General features: G+C 24.2%; 10 protein-coding genes across 10 annotated transcripts; 7 read left to right on the top strand and 3 right to left on the bottom strand. All coding sequences in view use genetic code 6, as the record gives it.

Moving 5' to 3' along the window:
• Nucleotides 1–352: 352 nt before the first annotated feature.
• Nucleotides 353–5,434, bottom strand: TTHERM_00584740 (calpain family cysteine protease; the record flags this gene model as incomplete). The annotated part of the gene is made up of 1 exon (XM_001032581.2): nt 353–5,434. One exon carries the CDS (start codon nt 5,432–5,434, stop codon nt 353–355), a length of 5,082 nt encoding a protein of 1,693 aa, XP_001032581.2.
• Nucleotides 5,435–6,940: 1,506 nt separating this feature from the next.
• TTHERM_00584730 (3' exoribonuclease family 1 protein) lies at nt 6,941–9,165 on the top strand (the record flags this gene model as incomplete). The annotated part of the gene is made up of 6 exons (XM_001032580.3): nt 6,941–6,998; nt 7,108–7,186; nt 7,242–7,344; nt 8,247–8,453; nt 8,535–8,684; nt 9,076–9,165. 6 exons carry the CDS (start codon nt 6,941–6,943, stop codon nt 9,163–9,165), a joined length of 687 nt encoding a protein of 228 aa, XP_001032580.3.
• Nucleotides 9,166–9,514: 349 nt separating this feature from the next.
• On the top strand, nt 9,515–9,736 carry TTHERM_00584720 (hypothetical protein; the record flags this gene model as incomplete). The annotated part of the gene is made up of 2 exons (XM_001032579.1): nt 9,515–9,558; nt 9,601–9,736. The coding sequence occupies 2 exons, from the start codon at nt 9,515–9,517 to the stop codon at nt 9,734–9,736; spliced, it is 180 nt and encodes a 59-aa protein (XP_001032579.1).
• A 200-nt stretch (nt 9,737–9,936) lies between these two features.
• On the top strand, nt 9,937–10,230 carry TTHERM_00584710 (hypothetical protein; the record flags this gene model as incomplete). The annotated part of the gene is made up of 1 exon (XM_001032578.1): nt 9,937–10,230. The coding sequence occupies one exon, from the start codon at nt 9,937–9,939 to the stop codon at nt 10,228–10,230; it is 294 nt and encodes a 97-aa protein (XP_001032578.1).
• Nucleotides 10,231–10,831: 601 nt separating this feature from the next.
• Nucleotides 10,832–12,241, top strand: TTHERM_000584709 (kinase domain protein; the record flags this gene model as incomplete). Its single annotated transcript, XM_012799636.1, has 1 exon — nt 10,832–12,241. The coding sequence occupies one exon, from the start codon at nt 10,832–10,834 to the stop codon at nt 12,239–12,241; it is 1,410 nt and encodes a 469-aa protein (XP_012655090.1).
• A 921-nt stretch (nt 12,242–13,162) lies between these two features.
• Nucleotides 13,163–13,917, top strand: TTHERM_000584708 (kinase domain protein; the record flags this gene model as incomplete). Its single annotated transcript, XM_012799635.1, has 2 exons — nt 13,163–13,747; nt 13,861–13,917. 2 exons carry the CDS (start codon nt 13,163–13,165, stop codon nt 13,915–13,917), a joined length of 642 nt encoding a protein of 213 aa, XP_012655089.1.
• Nucleotides 13,918–14,542: 625 nt separating this feature from the next.
• On the top strand, nt 14,543–16,619 carry TTHERM_00584700 (kinase domain protein; the record flags this gene model as incomplete). The annotated part of the gene is made up of 2 exons (XM_001032577.4): nt 14,543–14,696; nt 14,758–16,619. Exons 1-2 carry the CDS (start codon nt 14,642–14,644, stop codon nt 16,617–16,619), a joined length of 1,917 nt encoding a protein of 638 aa, XP_001032577.4. The 5' UTR covers nt 14,543–14,641.
• A 638-nt stretch (nt 16,620–17,257) lies between these two features.
• Nucleotides 17,258–18,376, top strand: TTHERM_00584690 (hypothetical protein; the record flags this gene model as incomplete). Its single annotated transcript, XM_001032576.2, has 7 exons — nt 17,258–17,366; nt 17,443–17,601; nt 17,653–17,727; nt 17,780–17,927; nt 17,990–18,070; nt 18,132–18,209; nt 18,271–18,376. The coding sequence occupies 7 exons, from the start codon at nt 17,258–17,260 to the stop codon at nt 18,374–18,376; spliced, it is 756 nt and encodes a 251-aa protein (XP_001032576.2).
• A 155-nt stretch (nt 18,377–18,531) lies between these two features.
• Nucleotides 18,532–19,401, bottom strand: TTHERM_00584680 (histidine phosphatase family (branch protein 1); the record flags this gene model as incomplete). Its single annotated transcript, XM_001032575.3, has 1 exon — nt 18,532–19,401. The coding sequence occupies one exon, from the start codon at nt 19,399–19,401 to the stop codon at nt 18,532–18,534; it is 870 nt and encodes a 289-aa protein (XP_001032575.1).
• Nucleotides 19,402–19,610: 209 nt separating this feature from the next.
• Nucleotides 19,611–21,028, bottom strand: TTHERM_00584670 (Nop14 family protein; the record flags this gene model as incomplete). Its single annotated transcript, XM_001032574.2, has 2 exons — nt 19,611–20,846; nt 20,900–21,028. 2 exons carry the CDS (start codon nt 21,026–21,028, stop codon nt 19,611–19,613), a joined length of 1,365 nt encoding a protein of 454 aa, XP_001032574.2.
• Between the last annotated feature and the right edge of the window lie 293 nt (nt 21,029–21,321).

The following is a 21,321-nucleotide window of genomic DNA, read 5'->3' as shown; positions in this document are numbered from 1 at the left end:
TATTTTGTTTTCTAGTTACTTCTACTTTAATTAATTTAAATTAATTTAATTTATTTCAACATCATAATTGTATTAAATAAACACATAGATTTCTATTTTAAATAATAAAGAGTTTTAAAAGCAATTTTTTATTTGTTGGAAAAAAAGTCAAAAAAAAAAGCTTTTCTTAGGTGAAAAACTGTTTTTTATTTAATTTTTACATAAAGAATTTTAAACATGAATTATTTCCAATAATATAAAATATAATCTAATCAAGACACATATTTTAAAAATTTCGAAACATTTAAATAAATTTCAATAAAAATTTATATGAAAAGAGCTAATTTTATCTAAAATAATAACTTTCTACACATCATTCTTAAATATTCTTTTTTGATTAATTTTCTGTTAATAAAGTTGGTTAGGTTATCTAGTTATCTAAATTTTACATTTTTTAATCTACAATTACTTTTTATTCTGAAGATTTAATGCCTGATATTTGATGATCTTCTTCTTAAATATCTACATCTGTAATTAAAGTAATAGATTTTGAATTTTATTTAGTTAAACTGCGATGAGTAATCTGCTAAAATGGTAAATTTTATTTAGGGTTAAAGAATATGCTATCTTGAGAAGGCTTTTCTCTATAAATACTATATGCCAATAATTTCTGCTAATTATTATAGGAATCTAACTAATTAAATTTTTGATTCTTACTATTATGGATATACTTTTTTTTATATAATTATTATTTTAATTTTTTATATTCTACCACATCTTCTTCGACATTTAAAATGAAATGCTTAATTATATAACCTTCGAGTGTAGTTATTCTAATAAGTATGCCTTCTGAATTAGAAAAATCAGGTATTCCTTTTAATATAATCAATCCTGGTTAAGTATCTAGCTCAAGCCAGTTAGGTAGCTGTATGTTCCCTTAAGGTCCATAAGGTTTATAATCTAAACCTAGAGTTTTTTCTATACAAATACAAGGTCCAGGTGAGTATCTCAATGCTACTAAAGCGTTAATTTAATAAGGATCGATATGAATAGATTCTCCTGAGCTTGGAAAAAAACTACTTGGGATAGTTTTTACAATTCCTGAAGCATCAGCAAATATTTATTATTCTATTAAGTATAAATTTACATCATATTTTTCATATATTTAATCATATATTTTCTCTTTTTGTTGTGATTCTAAATCATCAGAATATAAAAAATCCACATCATTTATTTTAAAATCTAATAAGGTTAAAATGTCATATAACCTTGTAAAATAAAATGAAAACTCAGGAAAAACTATTTAGTGACCAAAAGGATCTAAGTCATCTGTCGATTTTATGTTAACTAAAAATTTATACCAATCATTTTTTGTAAGATTTGGATTCATAACTTATGAATAATGTCTTAAAAAACTGTAAACTGATTAACTTTTTATATCGAAGCACATTAATTTTATAGCTAATTAAGATTTAAGACATTAGAATAGAACACTATAGTTTGTACTAAGTTCTTCTTTTAAAAGTTTCGTTGATTTTTCTACATTATTCATTTTAAATTAAATATCGAATTCTAAGAGGTGATCTAAATATAATTTATAATCAATTGATCCATTTTCTTTTAAATAAAGTTTTTCAATTTAAGATGTTCTTTCAGATTTCTGTAATAATTCAAGTCTCTTTTTATAGCTCTGAGCAATAGCAGTCATGTTTGCTTGCATCATTTCTTATATTTTACCAATACCTTCGAGAATTGTTGTTTTGAATTTTGTAATTTTGAGTAATTTATTCCAGCTTTATCTTTTTTTACTTGCTGGCTAATTTATTGGTTTCTTTTTTTAAAAGATTTTTATAATTTATTACTTTGTAGTTTCTTACCTTTTTAACTAAGCTTCAAGTTCTTTCATGATTTGTATTGAAGCACTATTTTCGTGAAGTATTAAAGGTATTTTAAGAATAAAGTACTAGTTTGGTTTACAAGTAATTTTGCTGTATTTATTTCTTTTGTTAAAAAGTATGTTATATAAGTCACCTCTAAACTTATAGAGGCCAAAAATACCTGTCAAAGGGCCCAATATTGTTATTATCCATTATATTACAAACATCAAAGGTAATTGATTCACATGTATAGTAAAATTTTATGATACTTTAGTATACCCATCAGATCCTGTTACTTGAATAGTTAAACTTGTTTTAAATGCGCTCGCTGGAGGTGTACCATAAAATTTAAAAGTATCACTATTATATTAAAGCCATAATGAGTTTTCTAAAGGGATATATTAATTTCCTTTTTATTATAAAACTTTATATGTAATTGTTGTATTTAAATCAGGTGCAATAAATGTTTTGGAGTCAATAGTAAATTCAAAAGCTGTTTAAATTAAAATGTTATCAGAAAATTAGGTTTGCAAAGTTTTTTCAGGGTTTATTTAAATATTCTATTTTTCTGCTAAAAAAGGAATCTTATTTGATGCTTAGCTGTTTACTATTGGATAATTAATGGAATCCATTACAGTTATGATTGCTATTATATCATTAAAATTTTGTGGAGATATAGGATAAATTATTATTTTTTTATTAAGATATTCATTAATATTTTGCACTTTTCCAGTAATATTTAAAATATCTTAATCTGCACTTATTTAAATATTAATAGACTCCTCATTTCTAAAAATAATCTAGCCATAAAATTTTGTGATTTATATTTATATGCTAACTGAAAGGGCAGTGGTAGAGATATAATTTGAAGTAGTTCCACTTGTGTTTAGATTTAGCGATGATTTAATATTGAGATATATGGGAGTGTTTTATATAGCATTAAGTAACTTATATTTTAATTATTAACTTAAACAATCCATGTAAACTTTTTGGTTGATATCTGGGAATAGAGTTGTGTCTTTTATTTAAATAGTCTATAAAGAGTTGTATTATATGTTAGTAGAAACATAATTATTATCATCTATAATACCATCTTCCTAAAATTAGAGGTAGATTACACTTGCTTATTCTAAATTAGTAGAACATTTATCTTAAGAAAAAATAAAATCTTATTTATATAGAGGTGTTATTGTGGTAACTAGAAGAGTATTTAACAGAGGTTAGCTCAAATTTTAAGGATCTACTGCTTAGTTTGTAATAGTTATCATTAAAGAAATTTCTACAGGGTCAAAAACTATCCAGCTAGGTAGCGGATACTCTCTCTATTTTTAATAAAATTTTATGCTACTGAAAACTATATCAATGGATTGATAGAGCGTACATATATTGAGTTTGATAGTTTGTCCTACTTAAAATTAATAAATTTCTGGGCTTTCAATTATGTTGTACTACATATCTCCAGATTGAGTGTAACCTAAGACTTGTATATAATCTACATGTAGCATTACAGAAACCGTAAGTGGTAATCTTCTTACTTCTAAGTTATTATTTATAAATAAAGTTGTAAAGTCCTATTTAGAGCAGGTAAACATTCCATTCTAGTCCCCATACTAATAACTAGAGACAATAAAAGGGTTTTTATTGTCTGATATATCAAGTAAATATATCATACCTTGCTGCATTGTTGATATAATTACAGTTTATTCTTAATTTAAGAAAGTAATATCATTAGTCCATCCTGGAACTATAAGCTTTGAAAATGAAACTAATTAGGGCAACTTTGTTTAGTCCATTATGTAAAGACCATCAAGTCCATCTACTAAGTAAAACTAATAGCTAAATATTAATGATTTATATACTTATTCAGCTCCTGTTGATTCTAAGTAGTTGATCAAATTTATGTTCTTCAAATCTTATATATCTAAAACAAAGTATCCATAACCTCTGCATGCTCCTATAAAATATTTAGCATCAGATGAAAGCATAACTCCTGTAGTAAATCCTTTCATCTAAGGTTGGAAATACCACTTTGCTATTACTTAAAATGATCTTACATTCTAAGTATCAACAAATACAATTACCCTATCTAAAGAGCACACAACCATTTTATAATCAAGCGAGTAATCTATGTCTTTAATATATCCATAAAAAGGTTCTCCTAAGGGTATTTATTATATAACTTATATATTTTAATAATTGGAGATATCAAGCACAGCCATAAAATTGACTCCATCATTCATAGATGTAATCAAAACTTGATAATTATTTAAAGCTAAAAATACATCTATATTTGCATCTTAATTAGGTGGTTTATAAGAACTTTAGAGCACATTAAAGCTATTAGGATTGCTTACATCGATCAACCAAAGTCCATCAGTATCAAATGCTCCAATATACACTTATCTATAAGGATCGTAATCACACCTCCAATAATATCTAGTAAGCGATTAGTCAAAGCCTATTGAATGATTACCATTATATAGACTAACATATTTCAAACCTAAAGTAGGTTGCATCTTTCTAAAAACCATAAAAGATAGAGAATTAGAAAAATAAAGATAATTTGAAGTAGGAGATAAGGCAATTGAATTACCATGAAAAGGAAAGTATGCCCACATATATATCTTAGGTTTTTTCTTATCAGTAATATCAATAGTGTAAATTCCTATTGATCTTACTCCTAAAAAGAGAAAATTTCCATCTTAAGATAAGCAAAAAGAATATGGTGAAGGTAAAATGTTTTAGGAAGGCCACCATTAATTTAGATAGTAATTAAATTAATATGGCTAATTTTGAGGTATTTTAGTTTATACTAAAGAGAAATCTGCAAAACTTAACCCATTTCTTTAGTCTAAACTAATAAGATAATTTTAATCTGGAGTCAGTATGACCTAATGAGAGTTCCCTTAACTTGCTCCAGAATATGATCCCAGGAAAGTACCAGTAACTTACTTATTAACTTTTGTTAAGTAGAATACTCCTACTCCCTAATTATCCTAGCTAATTATTAGAAATCTTTCATCAGTTGATAAAATACCACCATAAATTTGTTAAGGAAACCATAAAATTTAGCCAGCAAAGCTAGGATTAGTTTTTTAACTAATATCTAAAATGCGAACGATGCCATTAATTTAAAATAAATATAAGGTATCTTCGTTTTAATTAATTATGATGTCAACAATATAAACAGGTGTTGAATCCTGTCCTATGGAATTAAATATTTTTCTATTAGAAAATTCATAAATATTTAATACCTTATTATTTGTAGCAAAGACATAATTAGCATCTTAGGTGATAGCAAATCCTTCTATGTGATCATTTGTTGATAAGCTTGCTGTTATTCTGTAATTTTAATTTGGATCAATTACTTAAACACCTTTATATCCAGCTGAAACAAAAACTAATCCAGTTTATTTACTAACTAAAATTTTTGAGAACAAATTTGATTACCCCTAAGCCTATACAATAAAACTATATTACTAAGAGTAAAGCCAATTTTAAGGAGCTTAGCATAAAACCTATTAAATATAAAGTTTTATGATATATATTTTAACTAATAGAACTATTAATTTAAACATGTTTATTAATTGAAAAATTTATTAAGTATTTATATTGAAAAATTGATAAATTAATTCTTAGTTATTCACTAAGGTGTAAAAATAATATCTAATTCTCAACCTTACACAAATTAATTAAAATTAAAATGCTTAATTTCTTTAATATAAAAAAGAACATTTTGCATTTTTCATTTTTAACATAATTAAAAATCTAACTAAACTGAACAATTTACTTTTGAATAATTTCTCCTTAATAGATATTTCCTCCCACAAGTATCAACTGGAAAATTGAATTTTAAAATCTACTAACTTATCTATTTAAAATATTGTTTTATATTCTCAAACTTTTTTTAATATTTATCTAATTCATAAATATTAATTTAGTTGGATAAAATCAAATATTTAAAATATTCTCAAAAAATATTTGAAATTTGCTATTTAATAATGTTGTTTATTTCTTATATAGTTATAATTTATCCTAAAATAATTTTTTTAACAAAATTAATTAAATTTACATATAAAAATGAAGAAATTAAAAAAAACAATAAATAATAATCTGTTTTTCATATTTATAATAAATAAAATTATAGTTTAAATTTTAACATTCCTCTTCTTTATATATCTCTAATGATAAAAATATTTTTTTAATACATAAAATATCTTGCCAAATTTTTAAAATAAAATATTTTAAAGTTATAAAAATTATTATTAATAGTAAAATATAAATTAGAAAAAATTGATTAAAATAAAAAATTTACTATTTTTTTTACATTTTTTTATTTTTTAAAATAACATATATTTTTTTTAACTTTATTCTTTATAAAATAATAATATTAATTTTTGAAATTATATTAAAGTTAAAATAAATTTTATTAATTAAAATGAATAATTATAAGTACTTATCAAATTATAAAACAACAATTTTAATTTTTAAAATAAATGAAATGAATGCTTATAAATTAAAATTTTTGTTCTTTTTGAAACTCTAATAACTTAACAGATATTTTTTATTTATAAAATATCTTGTCAAATTTATAACTTAAAATTTATTTTTGAACTATTATTCGCCAAAAAAATATACATTACATGTTATCTTTTTTACTAATATTTGAATTTCGTATAAAAAAATATAATTTATTTGAATTATTTTTGCTAAATAATCTTAAGAATTATTGAAATAATTTTAGAAATAAAATAAATCGTTTAAATTCAAAATTAAAATAGTAAGTTCTTATGAAATTGTGCTAATTTTAAATGAAGAAAATTATTTTTATATTTATAATTGAGATTAAGATATTTTTAATATGATTTTTAATTATTATAATATAAAATGCTTAATCTGCCAATTATTGAATGCAAAATATTAAACAGGATTGATACTCTTTATATTTATTCTTAACAAGTCAAAAATTGTATTTATTGTTTTTATGTGCTTTAACAAAAATTATTTAAGTAAATATTAATAGATTTTAACTACTTCTATCAACTTGTTAGATACCCTACAAACAGCTTATAAAGAAATATAAAATGAATATTAAAGAATAAATTACTGAAAAATAATCCCTTCTTTCTGTAAGACCTTAAAGTAAAATATTATGCTAAATGAAATAGATTTTACTCTAAGCTAAATATAAAAATCAACAAAATATATTTCAAAATAATTGATGTTATAACTAATTCAAACTTAAAAATAGATTATATCTAGTTGCAACAGGGAAATTCTAGTGCAAGATGTTGCTTGCAAACATAAGATTCAAGAATAATTTGCTCAATGTAATTTATATATTTAATGAACCAATAATTTAATTAAACTTTAAATATCATCAAGAATTGGACCTTATCATGGCATTAAAGTTCTTTAATAAGATTGCGAAATTAAGTGCATTATAAATTTTCTCAATAAAAATGACTCAAACATGCATGAAGAGACAGTAATTTAATTTTTAGACATAAATTTTACAATATGTTATTTTAAATGTGGTTTTTTTGAATCAGTTTTATAACTAAAATGATCAAAAATATTATTTTGTTAAATAATATTATCCATCTTCTTTATTTAATTGCTTATGTGAATGAGCTAACTAAAATAATAGCATTTTAAAGAATGAATTAGATTATCTTGAAAAATTGTATGAAACATTTATCGTCGATTGATATATTATTAATAACAAATAAATTCAAAATATAGAAAAAAATTTAATTATTTTTGTATGCTATATTCTGTCTAAAAATACTTTGTTACAAGATATTAGTCTAAAAATCAACAAATATTACTAGCTAAAATTGAAATAATCACATTTTCCTTCTAGAAAAAAGTTAATATAAGCATAGTTTTGTTGAAAGAAGTATTTTAATTACAGTTTATTACACTTGCTTTTAGCAACTTGGATTTAGCTTAACTATCATTTGATCAATAACAAAAAAAAAGAGATATTTAAAAAATTTTAGCTTCATTTACAAGTGGCCAAATTAAATTTCAAATTTTAGAAACAATTTAATAGCATTCAATCATTTTAAAATATTTAAGAATAGTTAGCCAATTTAAACTGCAAATTATTGGCAATACTTATGAGGAATGTAAACTTAACTAAAAGATTAAAAGCAGTCTATTAAATTTAATTCAATAGATATACTTTATGTTATTCAATTCCTATTTGAAAGCTCGGCATTTAAATACAGTCTTTATCATTTTTTTGGTTTTTCAACATTACTATTTTGCAAGTATAATTTTTAGTTTTTGTAATGTAGATTTAAATTCCGCGAAAAATTATATGTGTGATGCAAATTTTTTAGAACAACTTTATTAATTTAATTTTTTTTTTACTGGTAATAGGAGTAGGATATAATATTAAAGAGAGATCTAGTTAATATGCTTAGTGAAATTGTGAATATCAAATAATACCCAAAAAGTATTTTGCAGCTTACTTTTGATATAATATAAGTTAATGGACCAGTGTTCCCATATTTGGTTAACGTAGCTTGCTTTGCTCTGTCCTTAGCTGGAATCTAAATTTTAGATATATTTTCAAGCGCCTATATGGTAAACCTAAATTTTAATAACCTAATTTTTAATTGTACTTTACATAGATCATTTTATTAAATCTTTTACTTTAATTAATAGGGTTTTATAGGAAATAATTTAATTATCGATCCTAGCGACAAAGAGTTCGCTCTTATGAATAAAAAATTATGTATAGTGTAAATGAAAAATTCCCAAAAGATAATTTACTTGGATATGAATGGTTCTTTAGATTTTGAAGAGATTTAGAAGGTAAATATTATATCTTTAAATAATTTTTAAGAAATTTCTAGGAGTTAATGATGATTTAGTTCTCAAATACTTTTTGATTGCAATTTCAATCACAAAAAATTTCAAATACTATTTTAATTCCAGTAGGCTCTTTTATTGCGCATTTAATAGTATCATTTTAAATATTACGAATCATAATAAAAAATTATTTAAGATGCATTAATAAATCATCCGAAAAGATACTTTTTTTTTCTTTGGCATATCTTTTAACGAATTTTTTCAGATCTAAACATAAAAGAAATAATTAATGGGTGAAAAAAATCTATTAAAAGCTTGAATATGAAATTAACATTAAAATGTCATTAATCCTACACATGAATCAAATTAAAATTTTTGTATTAATTAAAATTAGCTTCTTTCACTAGGCATTAGTGGATGTAATAAAATATCTACTTTGATGAGTACGTTGTTGATAGAGTAGAACGCAGTGTTAAGCAATTGATATAAGACTTGTTAGCGAATATCAACTAATTGCGCATTAATTTTGAACTAATCTAATAATAGTTTGATGTTGCTAAATAAACTCATCTAACTTATGTTTTCAATTTCAAAGTATATAATTTATATCTTTGTTAACTAAATATTATCTATATACACTACTTATATTCTCTACTAATTCCTTATAAATATGTCTATTTTTATCATTCTTTATTTTAAAATTTTCCTTTATATTGTGTGTTAAATTTATCTAATTTATTCTACCTGCCCAGTTCAGCAGATTTAATCCCCTTTATTTCACAATAAAAAAAATAAATCCCCTCTCTCTACTTTATTTTTTATGTGATGAAAAAATGAAGGAAGAAAACTCTTTATATTACGATTTATGCATGTATGGGTATTAAATTTCACCAATTTGAATACTCACACTAAAAAAAAGATTATGTAAGCAACAAACATGCAAGTTATTAATTGTAGTCAAAGATATGAAAAGAAAAATAAGAAAATTTAAAAGAAAAAAGAGAGGAGAAAATGATGATTTGATGTGGGAGAAATTTAACTTAAGCACTAAATGAATAGTTAAAAGCTTGCAATATCTTTTTTTGATATCATGGGAAAAAAATATAAATAAAAAATTAGTAAAAAATCATCCAAAATCAAAAAAAAATCAATAGAGGTAAAAATAAAAATTATTATTAAAAAGTTCTCTCAGATTATCAACTATAACCTACTCGTTTCGTTTCGCTGACTCTTTACTTTATTTTCTATCATATACATGCACTCAACATCTCAAGCAATCTCTATATGCACCCAGAGTTTACCAGAACGTTAACTCTCCACTAAAGGAGCAACGCATATTCTCGTTGAGGTACTTACTTCAGGGTTCTTTTGGCAGTAAGCCCACGCTGAATACTTTCTTCAGAAGGATAGCACACATTTTATTAACATGCAATAATTCATGCACGTCAGTAAAAATAAAGATACCTTAAATTTCTTCTCTTCATTTTCATAGAAACCATCTGATTATCAAGCATATGAAAGGCAGTTAGATACCCTCATACGGGCTTGACTAATCTAAAAAATCTAAAAGTTAGGGAGATTAGCCAGCCTAGATATGACCTATCGTTTCACTAAAGTCCTTCCATCTTTCAATAAAAATTATTAACGTTAAACTGCTAGTATTTCTATCTTCTATTCCTATATATGAAATAGTATAGCTAACTTATACTATTTATCAATAAGTATAGGCAAGTAGGTAGTAAAATACACATGTTTTGTTTGAAAGATGGTTGCAGTTGACTTTCATCCAACTGATTGGATTCAAAAAATAAATTAGAATAAAGTGAAGAAGAAGAAGAGGTTAGAAAGTTTTAGGTAGAAATTTATTATTGATGATGCATCATACATATAAGGTCATGTAAATTAATAATTTCTCAGATGTAATTAGAGATTATGGTGTATGAGTGAGTGTGTAAGAAGATGTTAAGTAATAGAATTAAGAGAACTAATTAGTAGTGACACATGTTGATAATCTGAATCCAATATAAATATATCATTGAAGTGTTTAATTTAATATTTATAAATTTTATTATTCAAATATTAACAATAGCATTAGCTGCAAAGTTAAACTTTAAAAAAAACAAAGACAAAAACTAGCAAAACAAAAAGAAATGGGACAAGGAAAATCTAAATTCAACAACTCACCTTTATACAACCCTGCTGAATACACCGAAAGCAACGGTTTCAACGATGAAAGATATGGCACCATGAAGCTCTGGATTAACAATGCTACCCAATAAAAGTATGCTGAAATTTCCAAGACCTTGAACGACGAATCTGTTTTGGAAAAGAGAGTCGAAGAATTGAACTTCAGAAAGGAATTAGATCACCCCAGCATCGTCAAGTTGGTTTCTTTCAACTCTTAAAAGAAGGACGAATTCTGCTCCTCCTTCTACAAGTTGGGCTTATTCTACGAATACTTCAGCAACAATTTGAGAACTGAAATCTCTGAAAGACAAAAGGTTAGAGCTGCCTATAAGGAAGGTGAACTCTGGTATCTTTTGGATACTCTCCTTAACGTCGTCTACTACTTGAAGTCAAAGAACGTTAATCACGGTGATATCAGACCTTACAATGTCATTATCACCCCTGAAGGTCAAGTCAAGCTCGGTGAAATCTTCATCCACGTTCAACCTCTCTCTTCCTACTCCCAATTGTTGAATAACAGTTTGGAAGAATACTACATCTCTCCCTAACTTTTCAGATGTTTGAAGGAATTCAACGCTTCTCCTGTCTTCGATGCTAACAAATCTGATATCTACTCTATTGGTATGACTGTCCTCGAAGCTGCCACCCTTGAAAACGTCAGCCGTGTCTGCTACGACCAACAAAACTACGTTGTCAAGACCGACGAAGTTAACAAGCTTTTGAACCAAGTTAGAGCTCAATATTCCTTATCTCTCTACAGTTTCCTCTAAAAGCTCCTCACCGAAGATGAAGTCTTGAGACCCTCTGTTGAAGGATTATTCGATGAACTCAACTAATAATATGTCCAATCTATTAACACTCACGGTCTCACCACCATCGAAATCATTTCAAACCAAGTTTCTCAAATCCAAGGTGGTTTCATCTAAGAAACCTACGAAGAAAAGGAAGTTGTTTAAAGATCTGCTAACCCTGCTAGACAATCTTACACTCAAGAAAAAACCTATGAAGCTCCTATTAATTACACTACTACCACCTACACCACCTAAACCCCCGTCATTGAAACCACCAACTACAACAATGATGACCTTAATGCTAGAATCTAAGCCGTTTTAGCTATGAGCAGAGAAACTATTGCTAAGTATGGTAGCTCTAACCTCAGCTACACCAGCGCTCCTGTTAACTACACAACCACCACATATACCACCTCTGCTGTTCCCAACACCACTTATACTGCTACTTACACTGCTCCTATTGATGCTAAGGCCAGCCAAATCGAAACTAGAACTTTCCTCAATGAAAATACCAATAACATCGAAACCAAGAGCTACTAATAATAAGAACCCGTAATTAATTAAACTTTTTCTATTATTTGACAGTTTATTTTCTAGCTACAATAGAAATGAAAGGGAAAAAAATCGATGAATATCTTTATTCAATAGAAAATATATTTGATTAACTCCTTTCGTTAATTTAAAAATTTTTGATTTAACATTACCACTCATATTTTTACTACCCTTTCATCCATATCATCATTATAGTATCCTACCTCCCTTCCAAATCAGTGTTTTGTAATATAAGCGAAGCCAAACAAATCACTGAGAGATATAAATAAAACAAAACAAATAGTAGCAAGCTTAAAAGTTTGTAAGTTAATAAATTGTAGCAACAAACGTAATATGCGATAAAAAAACGAGGATAATTACAAGAGATAATATAAAAATAAATAAAAATTTTTAAGTTTAGTATTAAGAAATGAGTTTTAGGATCAAATAGGACCCAAATAGAATTAATTTAGATATAAATTTTATCTAGCTTCAGCTTATTAAGAAAAATAAAATTTAAAAGTGATTTTATTATCTTGCAAAATAAAATAAAGGACAAGCAAACAAACAAACAAATAAATTAATTATTAGGTTACGTTTCAAATATATCTTTTTTATTTTTCATACATTTAAGAAAAAATAATAAAGAAGAATTCTAAATCACAATCGTAAGAAAATCATCATATATCTAGAAAAAATAATTAATTGACCTTATCTCATATTAAAAACAAACAAATAAACAAAATTCAAAAATAATTCATTCAAAATAAACTAATTTTTATTTCTAAATTTTATTCTTTTTGGTCATCCTAAAACTAACCTTTGGTCTGTCTTATTTTGTTGCTTTTTTTATTGTGAGCAATTAGTCAAAAAAAGACCTTACTTATTTTTAATTTATTCCAATAATTAATTTTTAAGTTCCATCAATATTTCACAAAATTAATAGTCATTAATTTTATTGGATTGAATTTAATGCTCCATTAAATATATTTTTAATAAAAGCAAAATATTTTTTGGCTTAACAAAAGCCAGTTTTTATCAATTAAATAAACCAGTGAAAAATATATTTTAACTATTTCTCTTCTAAAATCATAGATTGAAGAAGTTATCAAGAGATCTAAGAAAGAAACTGCTGAAGTTCCTGCTGCTTAAACCACCTACACTACTACTTACAACTTACCCTCAACCACTGTTGAACCCATTAAAAGCAGTCAATACCAAACAACCACCTACACAACCAACACCCCCGTCTAATACAATTTCACTTCTAACAACGTTTAATTACCTTAATAAACTGAAGTTAACTACAGCACCTCTTATGTTCCCTACTAAAGAGTTGAATAAACTTCATACACAACCACCCTCCCTGCTTCTTCAGTTCCTGCCCAACAAGTCACTGAATACCAAACCTCTTCTAACATCAGCTTCATGAGCCCCGAAGAGAGAGACGCTTACATTGCTAAGATTCTTAACGAATCTAAGAACTATGCTGCTTCTAACACTAACACCACCATTACTTACACTAACTACGTTGATGGAAAGCCCAATGTCTAAGTTGTAAGACTATTTTTATTTATCTTTTTTAACATATCATTTACCCTTAATTTAAAAATAATAGGCCTAATACTGAGCAATCTGAATTTGTGTTATCATTAAAATTTTTGTTGAAGCAATTTTGTAAAATGAGATTATATGCATAATAAATACTTGAGAATGCCATAAAATGAGAGTTGTATATCTATCCAAAATTATATAAATCAACAACACCATAAATATAAACATAAACGAAAGACACCTTATTTAGCTTATTATAAACATTTAATTTTAAAAGTGTATTTATGTGTGTTATTTTTCTGTAAATCATATATCCTTTCATTTCTCATTTTATTTTTAACTTTCTTCTTTTTTAAATTAATTTTAATTTTCATTCTAAAAATTCATTCATTTATTGTAATAATCTAATAATACAATTTCATTTATATTAATTTTTATAAAAGTAAGTCAGTCAATTTGATTTTTTAATTTTTTTAAATTTGTCATTTTTTCAGAGCATTTTTATAAAAGTAAATTAAATCTATCAAAAAAATAATTTTTGTTCATTAATAATTTACATCTTAACTGGAACATATTTGTTCTTCAAACCATACTCGCTTTTTAAAATTTATATGTAGCTTTTTTATAAAAACAAATTCTAATCTTATTCAAAATAAAAACCAATTATAATAATTTAAAAGATTTTTAAAAAAAAAAAAATCTTTAATTCTATTTTATTAAAGAAGATTATTTTTTTAATTTTTTTTTTCATTTATGATTTTTTCTGTTACTAATTTTATTATTTGTTATTTTAAATTTTTTACAGATAACAATCAAGGCTAAACAAAAACTAGAATATAAATTAATATTAATCTATCTTTAAAGCTTAGCTGTATTTACAAATATCTTTATAATCAAATGTTGAATCAAAATATAAACCTTGCTTAGTCCATTTCAAAGGAATAAATATCATGTAAATGACATTCTATTTTTGTTTTTCATAAATAACTTTTTAAAAATCTTATAAAAACTAGAATAGAATCAAGCATAAAAAAATTCTAAGATACCACTAATAATAAGAATAGCTAACAGTAGTAATAATTCAACTCCAGTTAAGCTAGGTTCCTTCTAGGATTTAAGTAATAATGAAGTTATTAATCTTTGTGAATAAGAAAATATAAAATAAGAAATCAATGATTTTAAGCCAAAAAAATAAATAGATTGCATTGTCTTATAAAATGAATTAAATTATTTTGAAGATGAAAAAGAAGAATTTAAAAATGACAAAAAACTACCTCAAAAACCTTAAAGAACAAGTTATATAAGCTAATAACATAAAACAATAGCTCAAGAATAGTATTATAATCCTATTATTCTAGCTGATAATACTAAACACAGAGAAAGGTAGATATAAAATTAAAGAAATTAGTAAAGAAATAACTCATTAGAGAATAAATTCATAGAAAAATCCAATAATTAGCTAATATCAAATCGTAATCATATTAGATAGTAAAATTGTAACAATGCTTCTTTTAATCTTATTAAAATTGACTCTTCCTAATAACTAGATATAGAAAATATATAAAATTCTTCAAGTGATAGCTGTCCTGAAGTTTATTAAAAGAATAAACTAACTAACATAAATTAACAATTAGATTTCAAATAAAAAAAAGATTTATTATAAATTTCAAATTTAAATACTATATAAAAAGAATAATCTATAGTTTAAAGCTAGAATTTAAATAGAAATATAAAGATAAAAAACTAGACTCCTTTACTTCCACCTATTCACCCTTAAAAATTAAAACAAGCACATTAATAAACTAATCATGATTTAAATAAAAATGAAATAAAAACAGATTTTATCCGTAAAAGCAGAAGCAACTCTTTTACTGAAGAAAAAAATATTTTTAAAATGAACCTTGATAAAAGTTAAAGAGTTTCTTCTAGTGAATTTAAGAATCTTCTTAATAATGTTAACTTTTAGTAAATACAAAAAAATCTATCTAGAAACTAAAAATCTAAAACACAAACTAGTGAGTAAAATTATAATGTAATAGATGATAACTCAACAAATGGAGTAATTAAAAAATATCACTAAAAACACTAAAATGATATAAATTAATGTGCTTTTGATAGAGCTTAATACAATTAAAATATCAGATAAGAATAATAAAATAGTTTATTTATTTAAAGATACTAAATACCTTTAATAATTTCATAGCCTGAATTAGAATTTATCTAAGAAAGATCGAATAATATTAAAAATTACCCTAATCAAGTAAGATAGTAAGTTAATTCTCAAGAATAACCCATTAATAATGGAAACATGCAATAAAATTTAGAAAATATAAGAGAAATTAATGAAAGGTAAAAGTCCAAAGATGTTATAAGATTATAAAATCAAAATGTTAGAACTTAATAACAATAACAGCAACGTAATAATAACAATAATGAATAGACATATAACGATATTATTCAAAGAAGAAACTAAATAAATGCTTAGTAAGAAAATCTGAATGATTAATTTTAAAGTAGGTAAAACACAATTAATTAAAATCCACCCCCAAGATTCATGATTGATAACATGTATAATTAGTTTATAGAGTTTTAAAATCAGCTTAGATAGCATTAAGGAATTAAATCAGATAAATATGTAAGCACAACTGTATATAAAAGTTCATAGTCTTAGAATCTTTCTTAAGATGCTAAATAGTGCTCAATTTGTCTGTGCGAATTTGAGGATGAAGAGAAAATAAGTTTTTTGGCTTGCTTTCATCGTTTTCATAATGAATGCATTCACAAATGGTTTGAAACAAAATCAACTTGTCCTCTATGCAAAAAAGATTAAAAAACATTAATAAAAGATGTTAATAAACTATTAGATGAATTTTGAGTATAAAACCTATAAAAATATTTACTTTTTGAGAAGTATAATTCTTTATTAATAATAAATGTATGTATTATATATAATCAGTTATTAAAGTTATGGTTTAAATTATATTTGAAATGTATGAAATTCTTATTTTTCATAAACAATAAATTTATACATTAAATATATTTTGTTAATTAAAGCTATGATTTAAATTATATTTGAATTGTGTAAAAGAACAATTTAAATTATTATTTAATTATTTAAACTCGATTTAGCAAGAGTTTACATTAGAAAAAAATAAAACATTAATAAAAAAAGTCATTTTTTACTTCAAATTAATAATTAAAAAATTAAAATTTCACTAGGACTTTTATTTGATGTTAAAAAATGCCTTCCAATATATGTTATGGTTTGATATTTATTAGCTAAAGTTATAATTATATAATGTGCTAATAATGTAAAAAATAATATTTTTTTTCATTAAATTTGAGTTTTATTCTATTTTACTAAATTTAAAATTTAATGATATAGCAATTCAATATAAATTCAAAATTTAATATTATAGTCATTATAATATAAATATTTTTTTGATTGTGGATTTATTTGTAATTATTCTCTCAAATTTTTTAAGTAAGTGAAGTGATTTAAGATAAAGAAAAATGATAAAATAAAATATAGTTAGTTATGAAAAATTTGTTGAGGAGTATTTGAATTAGCTTAAAGTTCCTTCTTGCCTACCGAGACATGTAGGTGAATTATGTGGTGGATGTATCCAATTAATACAATTATAAAAATATTGACTAATTTAATAGATAGTTTTTAAAGAGTTAAACATATTTAACAGGGACGGCAGAGACTTTCAAGCAAATTATTTAAAAAATTACTAAAAAGAACACTGCGCCTTTATAATTATGGTTTGATAGCTATTAATCTATGGATATTATATCAACAAAAAGAGCGAGCTTAAAAGAAGTGTTTAAAATTTTAGATACAAGAAATATTTGTAAATATAATTATGAATCGTTTTAAAGTTTAAGTAAAAATTATAAAAAAGCAAGAATTGATAGCTGCGAATTATTTTCAGTAATGACATTTATTGCTAAAGGAGACTATGAAACAACAATTACAAGTAGCTTGTATTGATTAATTTTATTAAAATTTATTTTTTATTGATTATTTAGATATATCTTTGGTTTTTGGCTTTAAAAATCCTCAGTGCTTGACAAAAGACGAGTTCTTTTTCTTTTTAGACAGTTTCTTTCGTGGAATCAGCAAAATTCTACTATTAAAAAATAAAAAGGATTATACTGAATAAGATGTTAATAAGAGGTAATATTAATTATTTAATCACTTAGTTTAGCTAAAATTTTTGCCCTCTTTTACTTAAACAGACTTAATTCTGAAGACATAAAAGAAATAACTGACAAAGTTTATGGAAACAAAATAAACTTTACAAACAAAGATTTCGCTAGGTAATTAAGATTAATATCAATATATATTTATTTTTTATAAATCAATAACAAATAATTTTAGGGAATTCATGAAGAGTAAGTATAATTAATTTTTTGAGTACATTTATCAACAACTTTAGGCGAGCAATGACTTCGAAAGGTAATCTTTCAGCATACTTAAAGCACAAACAATATATAATTGCAATTTTTAATAAAAACAGATCAGTTAGCTTGTAAAATATACAGATAGCCCAAGAAGTGAGAAAATGTATAATGGATGTACTAAAATCAGTTGAAAAAAATGTAAATGGCGATGTTAAAAAATGAAATGTCTAATCTTAAAAAAAAAGAAAGATTTCTTTTATTTAATTTTATTTTAATTATATATTGTATAGTATAGTAAAGTATTTTTTTCTTCATTTTTTATGCTTGTATTTTTAATAAACCTTGCTTAAAAGTGTAGGATAAATTGCTTTCTGAATTCACTTTTAGTAAATATGCTTTGTTATAGTCTATGTTAAAAATTTCATAATCGTTTATTTATCTAAAATCTTCATTTATGCATTTTAAATACCATGAGACTAAAATTTATTTTTAAGCTTTAAGCATTTATAAATATTAGAGTGGCTTATTAAGCATATAACCTTATCTTCAGAAAAAATTATCATCAATAAAATTATTATTAATCTTCTTTATATTTTATCAAAATCTTCTGTTTTTTATTTGAACATTTCACCTTACTTTTAATTATCAAACTATGTATGGCACCACCACTAATCGTTATTGATCATGCACGAATCAATATTCCACTTATTGCATAACCCTTCTTTAACAAATTCTAAGCTCTTCCCAATATCTCCGCAAGTATCCAATCTTTCTCTCAAATAATGACAGGCTAAAACTTTAGCTAACTTAAATTATTCAATAATCTAATTATTTTCTTAATATGCTAAAAATCCAAATGTATCAATAGCTCTAGAAAGAGGAGACACATACACCACATCAAATTTTAAATTTTGATAATCTTTTAATACTGAAAGTTGTAGATTTTTTGTCTATTATTATCCTTTATCTGTTAATTCTGGATCAATATTTTCAAGTGTATTTTTATAAAAAATAGACCAATTTAATGGTGATTTTTCTCTCCATTAATTATATTTTGATTCTGCATGTCTTATAAAGTAAATAGATTTATTATCTAACTGCTAACTAATCAAATTTAATAAATTTTATTAATCGATTTCAATGCTGAGTTGCTTTAAAAATAATTTTAAATTGCTATCATAGTGATCTTTTGATTAAATCTACTCTAAAAGTTAATTGTACAATTTTTTTTGATATTGTTATTCCATAAATTTTAATTTATTTTTTGCTATTTATATCTACTTTTTAATTTATTTGTAATCAAATAATACACTAAAACCAAATAATCTTTTAAAAATATAATTTGTGAATAACTTAGTTTATCAATTTTGATAAAAATATTTTTATGTTTACTTTAGTATAATATATAAAACAAAAAAATTATTATAAAATTTAGTTTAACTATGCAGATTTTGAATCAGTCGCTTTCATTATCAAACTCATCACTATCTAATTCTTCATCTTCATCACCTTCTTCTTCTTCAAGATCTTCATCATCATCTTCCTCATCATCTTCTTCGCTTTCTTATTAAATTTTACTAGTTTTTTATTTATTGTTCTTTGTATTTGATTTGGATTTTTGCTTTTATGGTTATTCTTCTTCTTCATTGCTTTCGTATTCATCTTCAAGCTCTAAATGTTCAACGTCATCATCTTCATCGTCTCCATCAGAATCTTCTTCAGAGTATTCTTCTTATTATTCATCTAAGTCGATTTCGTCTAAAGAATCATACTCTTCATCATTTTCTTCATCACCTTCTTTACCTTTCTTTGATTTTTGCTTGACTTGCTTAATTTAATCAATGAATTTGTTAAGGTTTTCTACTTTTCTCATATGCTTAAGAATACCAAGCTCTCTTCTTGTCTTAGATTATAATTCATCGTCATTGTTTAAATCTTAATCTTCTTCACCGTCACTGCTCATAATACCTTTTAATTATTTTCTTCTTTTTTCTTGTAACTTCTTTTCTTTTTTATCTTCTACTTTCTTAATGACGGTATTAGCTTAGGTTTTAATATCAGTTTAAAGTTCTTTTGTTAACTTATCAAATTCATCAACATCAAGGTATTCGTCTGCCTTGTAATTTCTATTATAAATTAGAACAAAATTAATAAATATACACTTATTAAATAAAATATACCCTCTGAATTAAAGCAAATCTCTAATATCATCATATCCATCGTTAACATCTTAAAGTAAAGTTTTATCATCTTCTCTTTATTTTTATCTTTCATATTTAGCTTACTTAGATTTTTTTATAATTTCTTCGTAAATTTCTTTTTTTGACTTCTTCTTTTATGGATTTGAGGGGTCAACTTATTCAGATTATTTTTCAAAGCCTGCAAAGTTGAGTTTATCAACTATTTCAGCAGGAATATTATCTTCAGCATCAGAAAAGTCTATTTAGTCTTTGAAATCATCTAATTCTTCTATTTCCTTTCCCTTATGAGTCAACTTTAAAGGGGCATCTTCGTTTTCGCCATCAGAATCCAAATCAAATTTTTTCTTTTTCTAAGCTCCCTTCATTAAAATTGCAGATAATCTACCATCTGGAGTAGATTGCTTTTATTACTTTCTCATTTCAATAAGTCTAGAGTCTTTGAACTAGTTTACTTTTTTTTCAGCAGTGAGAGTTGCATCGAATAAGCTTTTCTGAAATTATAGAATATTAAATATATAGAGGTTGAATGATTATTATGTTTTACATTAGCATACAGTTTGGTTTCTTTACTAACTTATTTATTGCTAGCATATTTACCAAATGAGTTGGTCTTTGTAATTTTTTTCTTTTAATCAGGTGCTTTATTGTTGTCAATTTACTTTACTTTTCCCATTTCAAATTTTAATATCTATCTATATTCCTACTTTTAAAATATGTATGTGTGAGTATATATTTATCTATCTATTAAATATCTAATATTTATTTTGTAAGTTATTGTTAATAATAATAAATAATTAATTAAAAATCAAAAGAATTTTTTTAACAAAGAATCTTTTAACAATCTAATTAATTATATTGAGCAATATAATTGCTTATCTTAATTTTGGCTTGTTTATTAGAATTAAAGTTTATGAGTACTTAGCAAAGAAAGCAAATTATCTAAATCTAATTCTACTTAGGAGATAT

This window comes from Tetrahymena thermophila, assembly GCF_000189635.1.
Source record: "Tetrahymena thermophila SB210 genomic scaffold scf_8254444, whole genome shotgun sequence".
Lineage (NCBI taxonomy): Eukaryota > Ciliophora > Oligohymenophorea > Hymenostomatida > Tetrahymenidae > Tetrahymena > Tetrahymena thermophila.
This window is presented reverse-complemented; position numbering and strand designations above follow the sequence as displayed.